The 20,060-nt window shown below is 42.8% G+C and overlaps 1 protein-coding gene across 1 annotated transcript in view; it reads right to left on the bottom strand.

Moving 5' to 3' along the window:
* Nucleotides 1-20,060, bottom strand: part of CALN1 (calneuron 1) — a 463,893-nt gene that overhangs the window by 9,911 nt on the left and 433,922 nt on the right. Inside the window, exon 5 of the mRNA XM_046665286.1 lies at nt 3,131-3,287. Coding sequence (XP_046521242.1) covers nt 3,131-3,287 — 157 coding nt within the window. The remainder of the gene's footprint in view (nt 1-3,130; nt 3,288-20,060) is intronic.

Here is a 20,060-nt window from a genome sequence, read left to right as displayed (position 1 = left end):
ATTGGGCTCCTGGCCTATTTCTCTTTCCTTTATTCTTCTCCATTCATTCACCTGTGAATTGCTGATTGGCACAGTGTCATGCAGGTTGGCTGCAGCAACATTTTCAAACCTTTTCCACACTCCAGGATCTCGGTCTTGACTCTAACTTTGCTGAGCTCAAAGCAATCTGATGTGGGCTTCTTTAAATTCTGACTCTGCCACAAAACATCTGTTTTCTTGACCATCTCCTTCTTCTCTGCTCCGAGACAGATGTGCCCTTTCACCTTTTTAAGGCAAAGACCTTCTGCACCTTTAGGTTTTATTTCTCATTGACCCCTTCCTCTGACATGAACTAGGGCAGGACTTCCACTCCCCATGGATCAGCTGGGTTGAAGATGAGCTGGTTAGCATGGGTAGATACTTGCTGCAGCAAAGCCCCAACAAGAGGAGGAGGGAAGAGCTTCCTGGGAGCAAGCAGCAAGAGAGGAGGTGGCCTGAGTGGGGGAGTCTGGGGGACATGTCCTGCCTGGCTCCTCTCTTCTTGGTCACTTGGGGTTACAAAGAAGATTAGATATGAAGAGAATAGTGTCTCATTGCTTAAAAGAAAGAAAGAAAGGAAACCACCTTGTCCCTTCAGAGTTAGATGCTAGATTTATCAAGCCTTGGGATGGTAGAAGCTGATTGGGTGGGTGGGGCATTTGAGATGCCAGTGAGGACATCCTTGAAGTGGCTGGAGAGGGCACGCAGCCTGGGCTGAGGCAAGACAGACAGGAAGGAGTTGACAGCTTGGGGGACAAGGAGGTCCCAAAGGGCTTGGGGCTGAGAGGAGGGTGAGCAGATTGAGGAGGCATGGGCAATGCAACTGCACGATCAGACGGCAGGAGAAGAAGGGAGAGTTTCAGCACACCAGTAGGGCCTTGTCTGTGGGCAGCAGACGTGAAAGAAAGATGGAAGGGAGGAGGCCAAGGTCAGTCGCAGGGTCTCAGATGGACTCTTTCAGTCCTAGGGCACCAGGGGTGAACTCAGTGCCTATGCGTCTATCTCTTCCTGGACACTTTTTCCCAAAATACAATCAGGAAGGCCCTTTCCTGAGCATAGAGAGGGTTGTGGGCATGAAATACATGAACCAGTGATTTTGATCGTATCAGAGATTGGAAGAATCTTAAACCTAAACACAAACCAATGAGCTTGCATTTGGGGCCAAAATGAAGTGATATAATATTAAACGAACTGACATGAAAATATGCAGAAGGGATTATGTAATCAAGACCACAGAGGTCTTTCAAGAAAGCCATGTGCTAACTACAAATAATTCTTTTATGAAATATGATAATGAATTTTAAAGCATTTGGCACAGTGCCTGGCACTTAGTTCCTCCCCCAAAATGGTAGCTTTTGCCAATGTTACATGTACCAATCATTAAAGCAGACCCAGTAAGGCTTCCATTTGGCAACTCTTTTGTCAGTCACTTATTTTATTAACGTGAGCTTTTGAGTTGTAAAAAGACATTGCTTAGATTTCAGATTACTTCTCAGTGCACTCTGACCTTTCTCAAATTACTAAAACTTGTGACATTTCTCTGAACAAAACACTGATCCATAAACAAAAGCTCTTGTGGAAAACGAGATGCCCAGAAATACTCCCCCAAACCTGTCTCAAGAGTGGTGGCTGACAGCTGGGGGCTGGAGCCCCACATGCTTCCGTTGTTTGAGCACAAAGTCTGTCAGCTAGGAATGAGGTGGAACTGGGAGTCCAGGCCTGCTGTTCTCCCAAGTTTTAGTCCAATCACTGCCCTCCTCACTCCTGCTCACCCTCTCAATCCTGCTGCCTGTCTGGCTGGAAATGGCATTGGCTGTGACCATCCTGCCCTTTGTGGTCTGTACAGCTCCGACTCCAAATACAGGCATTGATGCTACAGCCCAGGTCACAAGAAGGGAGACCACGGCAGCTTCTGGACCACAACTGGGTTTTGTTTGCCCTGCATAGCACTTCTGAAAATTTTAAATTTGAATGGTTTTACAAGGGTCATTGCTTTCAAGTTTACCCCAGTGGGCGCCACTTCCTATTTCCCTGGCTTGAGTTAATTTAGTTTGTCACCTCCGAGTGAAAGCCATCTCCTGTTTCTTCTTGTTGTGGCCTTTCATCCTGACATGTGATGCAGCAGGGCAGGCCCGACAGGGCCATGGGAGCCCAGGTCTGAATGAATCGCTGGCCAGCTCCAAGACCAGGGAACCAAACGCCATGCTGGTGTCTAGGTGACAGCTTACCACCTATATACTGACTTGTTCAAATGTTCAGAAAAAAGAATAGAAAAAAACAGTTTGCCTCTTTAAGAAATCTCAGCAGTGGACAAGGTAAAAATTGTTGTTAGCCTGCTATGCTGTTTTAATGTAATTATAGAATTGTTTTGTACATCAGAGCTGTTAAAGCAGCTCAGATTTTCAAAGTTAGAAAGAAAGATGAAATTATTTAGCTTCCCGGGAACTCTCTACTGATTAGGGGATAAGGTGGCTTTTTTTTTTTTCTTCAATTTTCTTTCATGAGCCTAAGAAAAATGGTCTCTCATGGGTCTCTCTTTTGGCCTCAGGAGAGCCTTATTTCTCTGTAACTACATGGTTAAGTTCATGAGAGTCCTTTCATGAACAGGGCTCTTTGACCAGTGTATTCAGGGAGCATGGCAGAGAGGTCATCCATTCCTAAGGATCGTGTGAGGTAGACATAATTACCCTGATGTTTATAGACGAGGAAAACACTCAGAGAAGGTACACTACTGCCCAAGGTCACACAATTTGCCACTGAACTTGATCCAAGTTTACCAACAGCCTAAACAGCCTCTTTCCACCACCCCATGCAGCCCCCACTTAGTAAAGGCAAATACCACCTAGCCACACATCTAACCACAGACCCAGCGGGTCACTGCAAGAAGAACAGGGTCAATCCTGCAAGAATGTGGAGTTTCGGGAAAAAATTGGAAAAAAAGAAACTTACTGCATCTTTGCAAAAGGGATCTTTTAACCTCAGTCCTGGATTCGTGGCTTCAGTACAAGGCCACTTCAGCCCAGGAGACTATAGACACATTTTTTCATACAGAAGATGTGGAGGTGTTGGCCTATCCCAGACCAGGACGGAAGCAGAAGCAGGGGATACCTACCGCCTTCAAACTCTGTCTGGCAATTCCCTGATGTCTCATTCAGGCTCTCTTCCTCATTGATGATGATGTTCTCAATGTCCTTCATTGTTAGGTGGTCCCGGAAGGCGTGATAGAGGATGTGCTTCAGCTCTTCCAGAGTGATCCTTTGCATGTCGAACTGTGGAGATAAAGAGGAGTAAGAGGGTCTGGGGCACAAGAGGGTGAGGACTCAGCTTGGGCCACAACTGGCAAGGCCTAAAGCTGCTCTCTGGAAACTTCTCTCAGATTTTCAGGACATCAGCTGGGCAGCTTTCCGTTACGTTCGTCTCCAAGCATTCTTGTGAATTTGCAGGGACTTATTGGGATCACAGTGAGTGCAACATAAAGCCACCTGCTAGTTTGCTTTCCCACTCACTCAGCCATCTGCTGCCACCCCTCCACGCCTCCTGTGCTTTGGAGTTGTGTCACTTCAGACAATGCATACGTCTCTAAAATTTTTCATCTCCCAAGAAGCCAGCAATTCCCATCTTGCTTTAAGTATGTATCTTGTTCTAACAAGATAAAATGCAAGTTCAAAGCTGTGTTTACGAGGAAGAACAGCTGAAGGGGGCATGACGCATTCCCAGTCAGGTTCCTCCCATCCTGGTGAGGGAATTAAACTCGTCTGCTCCATATCTATCACGTCCAGCTGGGTCACTTTCTTAGCCAATGAAATGTGAGTAGTCACATATGCCACATCCAGTTACATAAAAGCTTTGAGAGTCATTGTGTAGTTCTATTGTTTGTTCTTTTCCCTCTGCTGTGAGCACAACCTGCCCCACAGAGGGGCTGCTCCTTCTGTCTGGGTCCCAGAATGAGGATAAAGTAGAGAAGATCTGCAGCTATCCCATAAAGGACAAGTAATGTGCGTAAGAAATACCCTTTGTTGTTATTAGCCATAGAGATTTTGGGCTTGTTTGCTACCACAGCATAACTTAGTTTAAGTCAACAATACAGAAATTAATACATAGAAGTGAGAAGCTACCCTAAAAACATTCTATAATACGGTGTATTGGTTCTAGGGCTAGGCAGTAGGAAATAAGATAATTGTTATTGGAGACTGGAAAGGTAATGACCCATGTTATGCAGTAGCAAAGCATTTGGTAAAATTGTTGCCTATGATAACTTGGAGGACAGATATATACTGAATGAGTTTGTGGCTTTAGGTAAAAAGTTTGGGAAATAGCATGCTCTGGTTGCATCTGGTTGCATCTGAAAGGGTACTACAAGAAAGAGACGAGCTCAGGAAAGAATTGGTTGATTTCCAAGCCAGGAATAAAGACAATCAGAAATTCCTGGTCTTGCAGGGTTGAAAGAAGCAGTTGCTTCTCATGTCCACCTAGGAAAAGAAAAATGTGAGCAATACTTTAAATAATAATATAGGCTTATTAAAACAAATCAAAGTGTCCCTTGTTAAAACCTTTGAATATGTTAAGTGACTCTCCTAGGAAGCTGGTTATTAAGTTTAAGAAGTATGTTTCAAAAATACTTGTGGTTTTGGCTATTAGCATAAACCAATTGAAACTGAATAGATAAGAAAATGACTACGTTTTTGAGAGAGTTGTACTGGCCAAGAGCCAACAGCCTGGGATTAAAAGACTCTATGACTGTTCAAAATGTAAAATGATCTTTGAGGTCCCAATGTTCTAAGGGTACACACCATTATCAGGATAAACTATACCGGCCACAAGAAGGGCCTATTTTCCAATTCCCTCATCAGATGAGTACAAGGAGTAGAAAAGGCTAGATCTCTCAGAGGGTGAGGCTGGGAATCATACTTGAAATCACTGCAGTGAAATCAAGAGCAATATCCAGGAAGCAGAACTAGGTTCTAAACAAGGAATATTCCTCACCCCAAGGTCTGTCCCAACAGGATTTCAGAACTGCTCTGCACCTTTGATGGCTGTGTCTCCCATTTTTTGCTTTGTGGATGAGAATGTTTGCAGTAGTTAGCCTGACCCTGTTCCACCATCCTATGTTGAGTGTGTGTGAGGGGGTATAATTTGTCTTTTTAGTTCATATGTCTCCAGATCAAGAGGTGCCACACCCAGATTTGATGTGTATCATGAAACTCTAGATCTTGAATCTCATGTGGTAATAGGATGAGACTGGGTGTCTCTCTTGAGGAGAGGATGGGTATATTTTGTGGCAGAAGGGAGGGAAATAAATACTTATGAGCAAGAATGTGGATTGTAACAGGTTATATTATTTCCAATTATTTGTTTTACTCTCCGTGGCAGAATTATATCTCCCTGCCCATTGACAGCAGGCTTTGGCCAATTCAGTGAAAGTGAAAGTGATATTTGAAAGTGATGAAAGTCCAAGAAGTCTTGAAGCCACCATGTTTTCTGCTATTTCTCTTTTTCTTCTGCCAAAAGAACACTTACACCAAATAAGGGCTGGTCCTTCATCCTGGGTCCTGGAATGAACACAGCGTGGGATCAGCCCATGAAGGGCATATAATTTGAGTGAGAAGTAAACCCTTGTTGTTAACCACTAAGACTTTGGGATTTCTACAGTATAACATAGCCAAGAATGAAGACAGAAATCAACATTTTAAGTTAGTCTGAACCAGGATGAAAGAAAGTTTTAGACATATTTCTTCCTCTGCTTTCTTTGTAAAGCAATTCTTCCTTGCTTTAAGTATTAAATTAAATTGAGTTACTGCAATTTTCTGGAATTCTAAATGACTCAAGTTCAAAGCCATTTATATGAGTAAAAGAACTGAAGGGGGCTGTGCAGTGGATTTGTTTTCTGCATCACAGTTTATTGACTATAAAAGTGGATTTTGAAATACACTCAGGGTTGAGCTACAGTATAATCCCCCTTTCATTGATAGGGGAACATGTGGCTGTCAGCCTGGGTGCTGGGAGAGGGCTGGCAAGATGCATGGTGAGGGTGACGGACCTCACAGATGAGAAAATTAGGACCCCCTTCCCTGCCATGGTCAGAGATGAAGAGTGATGAAATCAAAGAGATTCTGAGAAAATGAGTAACCGTTTCCTAGAAGACCAATTGAAGGACTGGAGTGCTTGGAAAAACTAACCAGCTGAGAATTTTCTGAAATTCAGAAATTAGACAAAAAGCATTGGCCAGGGGCTGTGAGAAGGGAAGGAAAGATGCGGATTCCAGAAATATAGTTTTCCTTTTATTTGGCTATCTGGGTCATGTTTTAATATTAGGATACCAACATTTAAACAAAATTAGTTGAGTAGAATTCCATATGTTTTCTATATTGTCAGAATTGATCTCTTTTATAAGTTTGAAAGAAATCACTATCAAACAATATGCGCATAATGCCAGCAAGTATTTCTTCCATGATTATCAATCCACTTAGCTTTTAATTTTCTTGAGTCAACTTCAGAATCTTGTCTCCTTTCAGAAAACCAGCCAAAATATTATTATTATTAGCATGTAACTATGCACAGTAGTCCCCTAATTTTAAAGTTCTCTCAATACTTTTTATATATCATTTTGTATTTATAATCTTATTTGTTTTTCTTTCTTCCAGGTTTGATTTTTGTTGTTTTATTCCGTTTTTAGTGGATCCTGGCCTGTACATCCCCTATTTTTAGGAACCTAAGGAGTATGGTGGAATCTCTGTAGGATCAATTATACAAATATATTTATCTTTATTAATTATATTGAGTAGCCTTATAATTATAATCAGTATCTTCCATAACTTAATTTTTTTGGACTACTTGATTTGTCAAAGACCACGAGTAACATATTAAAGTCTGTGAATTCTATCTCCATAAATTTTTCTTATACTCCTAATATTTCTTAAGTGAGGATATTCTTTTAGTGCCAAAAGATTGATTTCCTAATCCAACATATGGTTATTGAGGATGACTCCATGCCAAAACTGAGATGGAGATACAAAGGTGAGCAAGACATAAATCTTGCTCTCCAAAGACAAGCACATAGGCAATTTTAATTCAGGGTGATACGCACTGTGACACGGGAAGCACAGGATGGCTTAGAAACCCATGGGGAAGGGAGGGGGGGCCTAGAAGCCTTCCTGGAGAACAGGCATGCAATCTAAGACCCGGGAAAAAGAGTTCGCTAGGTGAATGGGGTGGGTGGGAGAAGCGTGTGGAGAAGGGAGGGGAGAAGGGCATGTCGGCCAGAGGGAACACCATTTCAAGGCCTAGGGAAACAAGGCTCTACACCTACATGGAATGGCCTCATGTCAAGTTCTTTGGAGGACGAGAGCAGTAGGAGAAGGTGGTAGGGGATGAGGTGAGGGCTGTAGGTGGGGTGCCAATCAATAAAGGCTTCTATGCCGTGGTGACAAGCTTGGTTGTTTTTGTTTTTATTTTTTTGTTTTGGGAAACTTACCCCCATTTTATCCTTTTTTTTTTTTTTTTTTTAAGATTAGCACCTGGGCTAACATCTGTTGCCAATCTTTTTTTTTTTCTCCCTTCTTCTTCTCCCCAGAACCCCCCAGTAAATAGTTGTATATCATAGTTGTGGTCCTTCTGGTTGTGCTAGGTGGGATGCCACTTCAGCATGGCCTTATGAGCAGTGCCATGTCCATGCCAGGATCCAAACTGGTGAAACCCTGGGCCGCTGAAGCCGAGCATGCGAATTTAACCACTTAGCCACGGGGCTGGCCCCCATTTTATCCATTTTTAAGTGTACAGTTCAGTGGCATTAAGTACATTCACAGTGTTGTACAGCCATCACCGCCATCCATCTCTAGAACGTTTTCGTCTTCCCAAACTGAAACTCCATACCCATTAAACACTATCTCCCCATTCCTTCCTCCCCAAACCCTGGCAAAAACCACTCTACTTTCTATGTAAAGTCAACCCACAGCTAACATCATACTCAATGGTGAAAAACTGAAAGAGATCCTTCTAAGAACAGTGATAAGACAAGGATGCTCACTCTTATTCAACATAGTATTGGAAGTCCTAGCCAGAGCGATTAGGCAAGAAAAAGAAATAAAAAGGATCCAAGTAGGAAAGGAAGAAGTAAACTTGTCACTATTTTTGGATGACATGATTTTATATATAGAAAACCTTAAAGAATCCATCAAAAAACTATTAGAAATAATTAACAAATACAGTAAAGTTGCAGGGTACAAAATCAACATACAAAAATCAATTCCACTTCTATTACTAACAATGAACTAGCAGAAAGAGAAATCAAGAATACAATCCCATTTACAATTGCAATAATAAGAATAAAATACCTAGAAATAAATTTAACCAGGGAAGTGAAAGTCTTATACACTGAAAACTATAAGACATGATTGAAAGAAATTGAAGAAGACATAAAGAAATGGAAAGATATTCTGTGCTCGTGGATTAGAAGAATTAACATAGTAAAAAGGTCCATAATACCTAAAGCAATTCACAGATTCAATGCAATCCCAATCAGAATCTCAATGACATTTTTCATGAAATAGAACAAATAATCCTAAAATTTATGTGGAACAACAAAAGCCCCCAACAGCCAAAGCAATCCCAAGAAAAAAGACAAAGTTGGAGCTACCACACTCCCAGATTTCAAAATACACTACAAAGCTATAGGAATCAAAATAGCATGGTACTGGCAGAAAAACAGACACACAGATTAATGGAACAGAATTGAGAGCGATAAATAAACCCACACATCTATGAACAGCTAATTTTCAACAAAGGAGCCAAGAACATACAATGGAGAAAGGAAAGTCACTTCAATAAATTGTGCTGGGAAAACTAGACAGCCACATGCAACATACAAACAAAAAATAGAAGTAGACCATTATCCAGCATTAAGCTCTCATATATCAATAATTACTCTACATGTAAATGGATTGAATTCTCCAATCAAAAGACACAGAATGGCTGGATGGATTGAAACACAAGAGCCAACATATGCTGCCTCCAGGAAACACATCTCAGCTCTAAAGACAAACAAAGGCTCAGAGTGAAGGGATAGAAGATGATACTCCAAGCTAATGGCAAACAAAAGAAATCAGGTGTTGCCAGACTTAAACCTCCCCATTCCTTCCTTGAAGACAAAGTAGACTTCAAGATAAAACAGGTAAAGAGAGACAAAGAGTGGTATATATAATGATAAAAGTGACATTCCACCAAGAAGACATAACACATATAAATATTTATGCACCCAACACAGGAGCCCCAAAGTACATAAAGCAACTATTAAAAAACCTAAAAGGAGATATTAACAACAACATAATAACAGTAGGGGACCTCGGCACCCCACTTACATCAATGGATAGATCATCCAGAGAGAAAGTCAACAAAGAAATAGTGGAATTAAATGAAAAACTAGAGCAGATGGACTTGATATATATACAAAAATCCATCCAAAAACAGCAGATTACACATTCTTCTCAAGAAGACTGAAATCATATCAAGCATCTTTTCCAACCATAATGCTAGGAAACTAGAAAGCAACTACAAGAAAAAAGCTGGGAAAGGGACAAAGATGTGGAGACTAAACAACATGCTACTGAACAACCAATGGATCATTGAAGAAATTAAAGGAGAAATCAAGAAATATCTTGAGACAAATGAAAATGAAAACACACCATTCCAACTCATATGGGATGCAGCAAAATCAGTACTAAGAGGGAAATTCATAGCAATACAGGCCCACCTTAACAAACAAGAAATATCTCAAATAAGCAATCTTAAACTACACCTAACAGAATTAGAAAAAGAAGAACAAAGCCCAAACTCAGCAGTCGGAGGGAAATAATAAAAATTAGAGGAGAATTAAATGAAAGTGAAACAAAAAAGACAGTAGAAAGGATTAATGAAACAGAGCTGGTTCTTTGAGAAGATAAACAAAATTGACAAACCCTCAGTCAGACTCACTAAGAAAAAAAGAGAGAAGTCTCAAATAAATAAAATTAGAAATGAAACAGGAGAAATTACAATGGATACCCAGAAATGCAAAAGACCATAAGAGAATACTATGAAAAACTATATGCCAACAAATTGGACAATCTAGAAGAAATGGACAAGTTCTTAGACTCTTACAACCTCTCAAAACTGAATCAAGAAGAAAGAGAGAATCTGAATAGACCAGTCACAAGTAAAGAGACTGAAACAGTAATCAAAAACCTAACCCCACAATAAAATCTCATGACCAGATGGGTTCTCTGGAGAATTCTACCAAACATTCAAAGAAGATTTATTACCTATCCTTCTCAAACTATTCCAGAAAATTGAGGAACATGGAACACTTCCTAACACATTCTATGAGGCCAACATCACCCTGACACCAAGGACAACACAAAGAAGGAAAATTACAGGCCAATATCACTGATGAACATAGATGCTAAAATCCTCAACAAAATATTGGCAAACTGAATACAGCAATACGTGAAAAAGATTATACACCATGATCAAGTGGGATTTATATCAGGGACACAGGGATGGTTCAACATCTGCAAATCAATCAATGTGATATACCACATTCACAAAATGAGGAATAAAAAACACATGATAATATCAATAGATGCCGAGAAAGTATCTGATAAGATCCACCATCCATTTATGATAAAAACTCTCAATAAAATGGGTATAGAAGGAAAGTACCTCAACATAATAAAGGCCATATATCACAAGCCCACAGCCAACATCATACTCAATGGGGAAAAACTGAAAGCCATCCCTCTGAGAACTGGAACAAGACAAGGGTGCCCACTCTCATCACTCTTATTCAACATAGTACTGGAGGTTTTGGCCAGAGCAATTAGGCAAGAAAAAGAAATAAAAAGAATCCAAACATACAATGAAGAAGTAAAACTCTTGCTGTTTGCAGATGACATGACTTTATATATAGAAAACCCTAAAGAATCCATTGGAAAACTATTAGAAATAATCAACAACTATAGCAAAGTTGCAGGGTACAAAATCAACTTATGAAAATCAGTTGCATTTATATACTCTAATAATGAACTAACAGAAAGAGAGTTCAAGAATAGAGTCCCATTTACTGGAGGGGAAGTGGGTGGGGGGAGGGCGAGAGGGTAAAGGGGCACATATGTATGGTGACAGATGGCAACTAGACTTGGTGGTTAACATGACGCAGTCTATACAGATATCAAAATATAATGATGTACACTTGAAATTTATATAATATTATAAACCAACATTACCTCAATAAAAAATTTTTTTAAGAACCACAAAAAGATTTATCAACCAAGGTTGTTAAAATATATTAAAGCATCTGTCATAAGTAGAGTACGCCATTTCCCTCACTTCATTTCTATCATCTGTTCTATTAAGAAGAAATAAAACTGGGGTTAAAAAAAAAGAGAAAGAAAGTCAAACAAGAATTTGACTGCTTCAGCTGCCTTATGTAACTGGAATCATACAGTATTTTTCCTCTTGTGACTGGCTAATTTCACTTAGCATCATGTATCCAAGGTTTATCTTCATGCTGTAGAGTTTTACTCCTTTTTAAGACTGAACAATATTCCATTGCGTGTCTGTGCTACATTTTATCTGTTTATCCATCCATGGACACTTACATTGCTTCCACCTCGTGGCTGTTGGTGATAATGCTGCTATGAATGTGGGTGGACAAATATCTGCTCAAGTCCCTGTTTTTGATTTTTTTGGTTATATACCCAGAAGTGAAATTGCTGAGTCATATGGTAATTCTGTTTAATTTTTCGAGGAATGGAGCTTAGTTTTATCTTTTGGGTAAAATAGGGTACCACTAAAGGATTTTCATCAAAGAAATTTACCTTATCAAGTTTTAACTTGACAGAAATTACTGTTTGCTGGTACGAGGGGCAGGACAACCAGGCAGGTTATTGAAATAACAGGTTTAGAAACCATGGTGGCCAATGGAGACAGAGAGAATTCAAGAGCCATGTTGGAAAGGTTGACAAGACCTGATGATTCATTGTGTATGGAGTGTGAAGGAGAATGAGCCAGTTAGGATGACACCTGGGCTGTATGTTGAGCTGAATGGTAACAGAGGAAGAACAGGCTTAGAGAGAAAGATGACAGTTAAAATTTGGACATGCGCATTGGAGGTTCTGGAGGCACAGCCCAGTAGAACAGCCCAGGAGGTAGTAGGATGTATAGATATGGGCTAATGATACAGACTTGGAAGTCATCTGCATAGAGATAATAATAAAAGTCATCAGAAAGGATGGCAACTTCCAGGAAGATTACTGAGTATGAAAAAGCCCAGGAAAGGCACTGGGAGGACACTAAGATAAACAGGTGGGCAGCCTCCATTAAAGAATGGGCAGGGTGTGTGTGATCTTGTGATTTACAATAAATGTATATTTTGGTTCTCTGTTCATGGTTCCTGGTGCCTGGCTCACAGCTCCCAAAGCCTTTGGAATTTCCTAAATGATAAGAGCAATGGGAGCATTTCTTGTTATAATATTTGGTCTCTTGTCCTTAGTTCCTGAAATTGCTTCAGAACCATAAATGAGTGTCTTGTAATTCATAACAAGCCCCTTTCAACCAAACTGAATTTATGTTAATGAGGTGACTTTTGGAAATCTCCTAAAGAGGGAGGGGAGGGCCTGGTTCCCAGGGGAACCAACCATGAGTAAAGCGTGGGAAATTTCAGTCCCACTCCTTGACTTCCAGGAAGGGGAAAGGGGCTGGAAGTTGAATCAATCACCAATGGCCAGTGATTTAATCAATCGTGCTTATTTAACAATGTCTCCGTAAAAATTCCAAAGGAGGGGGTTCAGAGCTTCTTGGTTAGTGAACCAAAACACTTTCACATACCACTGTGCCAGGCCCCAAACTCCACAGGGACAGAAGCTCCTTTGGGATCTCACCGTATGTATCACTTTATCTGGCCCTTGATTTGTGTCCTTTAATATCCTTTGCAATAACCCTGTAATCTAGTGAGTAAACTGTTTCCTGAGTTCTGTAAGCCGCTCTAGCAAATTAGTTGAACCCAAGAAGGGGGAAGTGAGAACCTCTGATTTAAAGCCAGTGAGTCAGAAGCACACGTGTAACAACCTGGATTTATCTTTGGTGACTGAAGCGGGAACGGGGACAGTCTCGTGGGATGGAGCCCTTAACCTCTGGAATCTGACGTTGTCTCCCCTCGGATATGTCAGAATTGAGTTGAATTGTAAGACACCCAGCTAGGGTTGGAGATTGCTTGATGATGTTGGAAAAAACCTACACATGGAATTGGGTGGAGAACTGTAGTGTGCCTTTTATCAATATACACAATCATCCATTAAAAAATATTTAAGTACCTTCTCTTTGAAAAAATCTATTTTTTACATCAATATGGCCATGCTTGTTTTCTTTTTGTGTTGATTTTTCTGCTAAATGTCTACCCTTTTGTTTTTAAACTTTCTGTATACTATTAAACACGTGTCTCTTTAAACAGATATGTCTCTTATACAGAGAATAGAGTTGGATTTATAAAATTGAACTTGAGATGTTTTCCCTTCCAATGGTAGCGTCTAACTACATTTTCATATATTGTTATAAACATGTTTGGCTGTACTCCTGTTATTTCATCTTCTGCATTCTAGTCTTCAGTCTTCTTTATATTTTCCTTGCCTTTTGCAAAAAAACCCCCAAAAAACAAAAAACAAAACCCTATAGTCATCCTAGTTTTGATTATACTGGTGGATATCTTTCCATTTATCAAATGCATTACTTATGCCAGCATTTCTTATATTATCAAATTCAAGAAATTGAATTGTACTTTCCTTGTATAAAGATAAGAAAATTTATATATCTTTACTTTCTTCCCCCTGACACTTACAGTTTTTGTAAATTAAATAAGATTTATTATGACCCATTTTCTACTATTTGCATCTTTTTCTAGAATAGTATTTGGCTTCTGCATTTAATTTTGTAACAAAATTTATAAAAGCTACTGCTACTTAATCATATCTAATTGATTCAGTGCTCACTTCTGCTTTTCTATGACCGTCGCGACCCTGAGTACCTGGTTTTCACCCAAATATCTGCTAGAGAACTTTTAAACATCGTTTGACAATAAAGCATTTGTGAACATTACATTCTCTTAGTTCTCATAATCTGATAATACTTTTGTTCCCCCTTCTCCCGTGACAGACAACTTAGTTTGGTGTAAAATTCTAGAATCACACAAATTTTTGCCTCAAAGCTCTTTTGAAATGTCTCCACTTCCTTCTGTGGTTAAGTGGGGAGGAGAAATGAAGTTGGATGGTGGCCTGAGTTTTTACTTTGAAGACCATTTCTTTTTTCTCCCTGGACACTAGTAGAAATATTTCATTCTCCATGAAATTTTAAAAATGTTTTCCATGCCATGTTACGCTACGTGTTCCAGCATTCATCTTGGCTGGAGTTTTGTGAGAGGGCTTTTAATTTCTATGCCGCTGTCCTTTTCTGCTTCGTGACTGTGTCCTGACCACCATTCTGATTACTGTCTTTCCCCGGTGCTGTCTAATAGGTTCCTTCCTCTGGAACACAAATCATTCTTAATTAGATTTCTGTTCTTTGTTTCCATATTTTTCATCTTTTCTCTAATCATTTCCATCTCTTTGTTTTATATTTCACACCACTCATTTTTTCTTTTTTGACTGTTACTTCTGTTCCTACTACCTCCAGTGAAGATTTTGAATCGGCAGCTCCATTTTGGTTCCTTCCATACTCTTCTTATTTTAGTCCATTCTCTTTGTGCCCCAGACTCTTATGGTCACTGCTTTTTTTCCCCAATAGATCCCAAATCTCTTGCATCACTTTTAAAGATTAAAATATTAAAGAACATCAAACAGGCATCTTCTACAATGCCCACCTGATTCACTCTTCAGAGCCACGCTCCTCCTCTGCGTCGCTTAGCCTTAAGCAGGCTAAACTGTAATCCGCCCAGTGTTACAGTTGCCGTGTTTCTGTTTATTTGTACGTATGTGTGAATGAGAGACGGGCAGCCCAAATGCAGGACTTGCCACCTGAGACAGTGGATGCGACGTTCTTGGCCCCTCATTGCCTGGTTAGTTGTGGGGACTTTTGCTGAGCGTCAGAAGCCGTGTGTGTCTGGGAGCTCAGTCTGCAGTTCCCGCAGCCATTCCTCAGGTGCCGCTGTGTGGAAATAGATCCTCTCTTGCTCAGGAAGCATGGGTCTCTTAAGTTGGGAAGACTGCTGTGTATCCTCGATTGGTCTAGCGCAGTGGTTCTCAAAGGTGTTCCCTGGACCACCAGTACCTGGAAACTGTCTGGAATGCAATTTCTCCAGCCTCACCCCAGGACCACTGAAGCAGGGATCGGGGGTGCGTCCTAAGCAACCTGTTTCTAAAATGTCCTCCAAGGGATTCTGATGCTCACCCAAGTTTGTACAAAAGCACGTGACGTTCTAGTAGTAAAGGAGAACCTTCCCCCACGGCATGCTGCCCCCATGTGGCTGTCCACCAAGGTGACAAATCCCCCTAGGCCTTCCTGCTGTGCTCTCCGTCTCACTGTATGCTGGGAATTACAGTCTCCAAATAGGTGCCGAGACAGAGGACTTGATGGCACTCCGAGGGCAGTCAGTGCTTGTGTTGACAGGCAGACAAGATCATTCTTTCAGGATCTCCTCTGTTTTTCTCTTCTGGGCAGGCACTGTGTCTGGGAATTAGGTGTAAACAGTGGAGGAGAGTCAAAGGATGTCCCCAGCCTTTTTGGGGTCCTTTGTTCTGGTCTGACAGAGGGAGGAACACAATAGTGACTGCAAGCTGGCCCCTCTCAGTCCACCTTCCTCCACCAGTTCAGGGGGCCTTAATGAGGGCAGCATAAGCACAGGTGTGTCTGGCTTCCCAGAACTCTTTGTCACTGCTCTTCCCACTGGGAGTTATTTTTCTCTGTTTATCAGCCTCTGCCAGGAGCTGATGGGCCCTCTGAGGGCATGTACTGCATCTTACACAGTGTTTACCACCAGTCTATCACAGAGCCTTGCTCCAGCTGGATGGACAGCAGATATTTGTTGATTGAATAAACGTGAATCCTCCATTTGCTCCAAAGCACAATCTTTCCTATGTACCTTCCCTCCCCACTCAATGTGCCCCTGAATCTGTGAGAAGGCCAGGAAGAGCGCCCTGTGCAATGGGACTTCCCGTGTTCAGATTCCCTACCACTTCAAGGTGAAAGAACACAGTAATTGAATGTGTTTTCCTGCTGCAAGAGGAAGCTCAGGGGTGCCTGAGTCTCCAGCCAAGCCCTGAATTCTTGATAAGAGGAAATGTGGCCCCTGGAAGGACGGAGCTCTCTGCTCTCTGCCAGGTGCTCAGCTCTGTGAGGTCTATGCCTCCATTCTTCATCTCTGCCTCATGTGGGGACCTGCACAGCTGGCGGCCACATCTTCCCTGACCAGATTTTAGGTGAATCCAAACTCATTTCAGCTTTCACAGAAGGTGTGGAATTAGTTTGATGACACAGTTCCTTCTCCTCTGGAGAGGAGGATGGGCTGAATAAGTTCCAGAACCTTGTCTACCTTTATTCTTCTCTCTGCCTCTCCACCAAAGGCATCATCCTACCGAGAGAGCACTGCCTGGAAGATCAGTGGTCAGAGCTTCTCATCCAGGGGATGGAATTGGTCACAGTTCCTACAGCCACGGTAGAAAGCCTTGTAGTCTGAGGCATCTGGACAGGATCTTGGGCAGCCAGAGTTGCGCCCACGTGGCTGAGCACTCTCATCCATTTATCTCGGTGTGGCATAAAAACACAGCCATTTTCTAAGTGTGCCCCAAGCACCAATGTGGCAAGGCCACCCAAGGTCATTAGATCTACAGAATTTCCTGCCTGTACCTTCCCTTTCATGCTGGGCCCCACACCAGGGGCAACACAGCCTCCCCGTCTAATAAGAAGACCCCCAAAGGGTGTGTCCTGCCATCAGCCTGCCAGTGGTGTCGGCATGAGAAATACAGGAGACACCAGCATCACCAGAGAGACTTCCAGAGTCCTTCCTGGCTCCAAGATTTCCCCAGTTTTCTTGTAATTTCCAAGAATTACACAGGGAGATTGGAATGCAAGGCATTGGGAGACCCCTCCCCACCACGAGCAAAGAGGCAGGCACGCCTTGGGCCAGATGAGCAGGTTGAGCAAAGGAATGGGAGGTTGGTAAAGGAACTGAAAAAACAGGGGGCACTAGGCTGTGAGGGGATGGATCCATCCGGACTTGTGCAGGTTTCCCCCAACTTGGTGTGGGGGACACGAGAACCGAGAGAGAGGAGTGTACTGTGTTCTTTAGCCCTGTAAGGAATCAGTCCATGTTAGCTCGGGGATTGGGTCTTAACATGTGGCTCAGCCTCTGTAAACTCCCCCTGGAATGCAGTGGTGACTCAGAAAAAGATGAAAATTCACAATCACACCAAAACTAAGATTGAGCACCTATGAGCCACAGTCTGGAAGAAATTTCCCACTAACTGCAAGACCTATGAAGCAGATGTGTGGCTCAGAATCTGTGCTGACATTGAAAGGCTTTGCCCCCAGGAAAGACCCACCATTCTGAATGAAAGCATGGAGGCACTTTGACCTACCCCAGCTAAACCCTGGGCAGGTGCCCCTCTCCAGGGTCTGCTCCTAAAGCAGCTCAGCCGCTGGCTGAGGGATTCTCCCTCTGCTCCTCTTTAAGGGAATTGACAACAGGGCAGGTGGGAGAGAACACCCGCTGAGCACTCAGTAAGGAGAGGTGGGCATTTGTCTTCCCACTGTTCTCATTGCCCACAGGCTTCTCCATGTGTGGTGGTTCAACCCACTGAGGGCAGCAGTGGTGAAACACAAGCCAGCCACATCAGTGATGCTCAGATGAAGAATGGTCTCCACGCCCTGGAGGAAAAGCTGGCCCTGCCGCACATACTGATGCTGTGTAGCCAGAGTCCAGGGTTACTTTGACTCTATGTGGCTTTTGCCTTGTCACAGAACCCAGGCTCCACATAAGACATGAAGTTTCACTAGTATGGGTAAGAGGGGGTCATAATTCCATTGGCAGTGCCTTTCTAGATGAAGATTGGTATATACACAGGGCTTGCCTAGGAGCTGTGCCCAAAGATGGGTCCTCTGGCTGCAGATCTGAGAAGGGACCAGAACCAAACTCTTCAGGTGCCTGATGCCTCGTTTCCAGCTAGCGTGTCTGATAGCTGGTAGGAGGAGAGGCTAGATGTAGGGGGAGCATCCTCTGTGCCAGGCGTGGCCTCATTTAAGCCTCCCAGGGGTTACTCACTGAGCTAGTGCAGGCTACTTATGCCCATTTTACAGATGAATATGTTGGAGCTCAGAGAGGTTAAATAATGTAGCCAAAGACAAGGAGCCCACGAGTGAGATAAAGGATTTCGGATTTAGCATGAATCGTCTGTGCACATGCCTTCTGCTCCCTCTCTGCCAGGGCCACATTCTCTGCTGCTTTAATCTGAACTTGGATTCGGGGTGTGTGCCTTGCTCTCCCTGATGCTGCTGTTGAAACGTGCTGGCCACATTCTCCTATGACAGGGAGGGAGCCACAGGCCAACCCCAGACTCTGACTGGCGAGGATGTTTACTGTCTCGGTTTGTTTCTCTTTCACTTATTCAACAAATACATACAGAGAACCTACTGAGTGCCAGGCGCTGTTCTAGGCAATGGGGATACTTCAGAGACAGGACAGAGAAAACTTGCTGTACTCGTGGAGCTGATAGTGTTGTTGGGAAAGACTGAAAGTATGTGAAGAAACAAGTGAAACAGAATGTCTGCCGGTGGGACAAGCTGTGTGCAAGGGAAGCAGGAAGGAGGCTAGGAGGTCTTGGGGGAGCTGTGGTTTTAAATGAGCACGTCAGGAAAGCTCTCCCCAAGAAGGAGCCATGTGGGCAGAGACAGAGGAGGTGAGGGTGGATGGGGGATATTCGGGGGGAGGGCATTCCAGGCACAGGGAGTGCTGAGTGCCAAGGCTACGAGACGGGCACTCACTTGGGCTTCCAGCCGGAGGGGCTGGAGGGGCTGGAGGGCAGTGAGCGAGGGCTGAGCTGGAGGGGAGCAGAGGGCACATTGGTCTGCCAGGAGCATTTCTCAAAGTAGGAATCAGGAACGTGTTCCTTCTTTCAAAAAGGAGAGAATTGCTGCCCGAAGTGCATTCTCTAGGGTAAAATTAAAGGTCTGGTTTCTGAGTACAGGTCAGAGGAGAGGCCCATTAGCAGCTCTCTGCTCCAGATTCGACCGCCATTGTGACAGGAGCCTTCGACTGAAAGAAGAATCTGCTCGTGCTCAGCCCTTTCCACCATTTGATCTGTCCCGCTGGAGTGTGAACCTACGAGAACTCCAGAGAACAGTCATTTTTCTGCCCTCCTGGAAGTGGGTTTTGTGGTAAGCTGAATAATGGCCCAAAGATACCCACGTCCTAATCCCGGGAACCTGTAAATCTAATCCTTTATGTGATAAAAGGGACTTTGTAGACGTGACTACGGTAAGGACCTTGAGATGGGGAGATCACACTGCATTATCTCAGTGGGCCCTAAATGGAATCATAAGGGTCCTACAAGAGGGAGGCAGGGGGAGATTTGGCTCAAGAGGAGAGGCAATATGATGAAGGAAGCAGAGATATGAGTGATGTACTTGAAGATGGAGGAAGGGACCATGAACCATGAATGCAGGCAGTCATCAGAGGCTGGACATGCTGAGGAGACAGACTTTCTCCCTCAGAGCCTCCGGGAAGAATGCAGCCTCACCAACACCTTGATTTTAGCCCTGTGAGACTGATGTCAGACTTTTTATCTCTAGGAGAATAAATTTGTGTTGTTTTAAGCCACAAATTTTGTGGTAATTTGTTATAGCAGCAATAAGAATCTAATACAGGTTCATGTTTGGTTTTTGTTATAAAGTAAAGGCATTTTTGCCAAGAGCTCACTTAGGTCTGGGAAGAACTCATCTCATCTTCAAGAGTTTGGGCACAGGGTATGCTGTGGATGGTCGGGCGAGGGTGGCACAGCCCTGGACTGCCCAGTTTGGGGGCCGAGGGT

This window comes from Equus quagga, chromosome 7, assembly GCF_021613505.1.
Source record: "Equus quagga isolate Etosha38 chromosome 7, UCLA_HA_Equagga_1.0, whole genome shotgun sequence".
Classification (NCBI taxonomy): Eukaryota; Metazoa; Chordata; class Mammalia; order Perissodactyla; family Equidae; genus Equus; species Equus quagga.
This window is presented reverse-complemented; position numbering and strand designations above follow the sequence as displayed.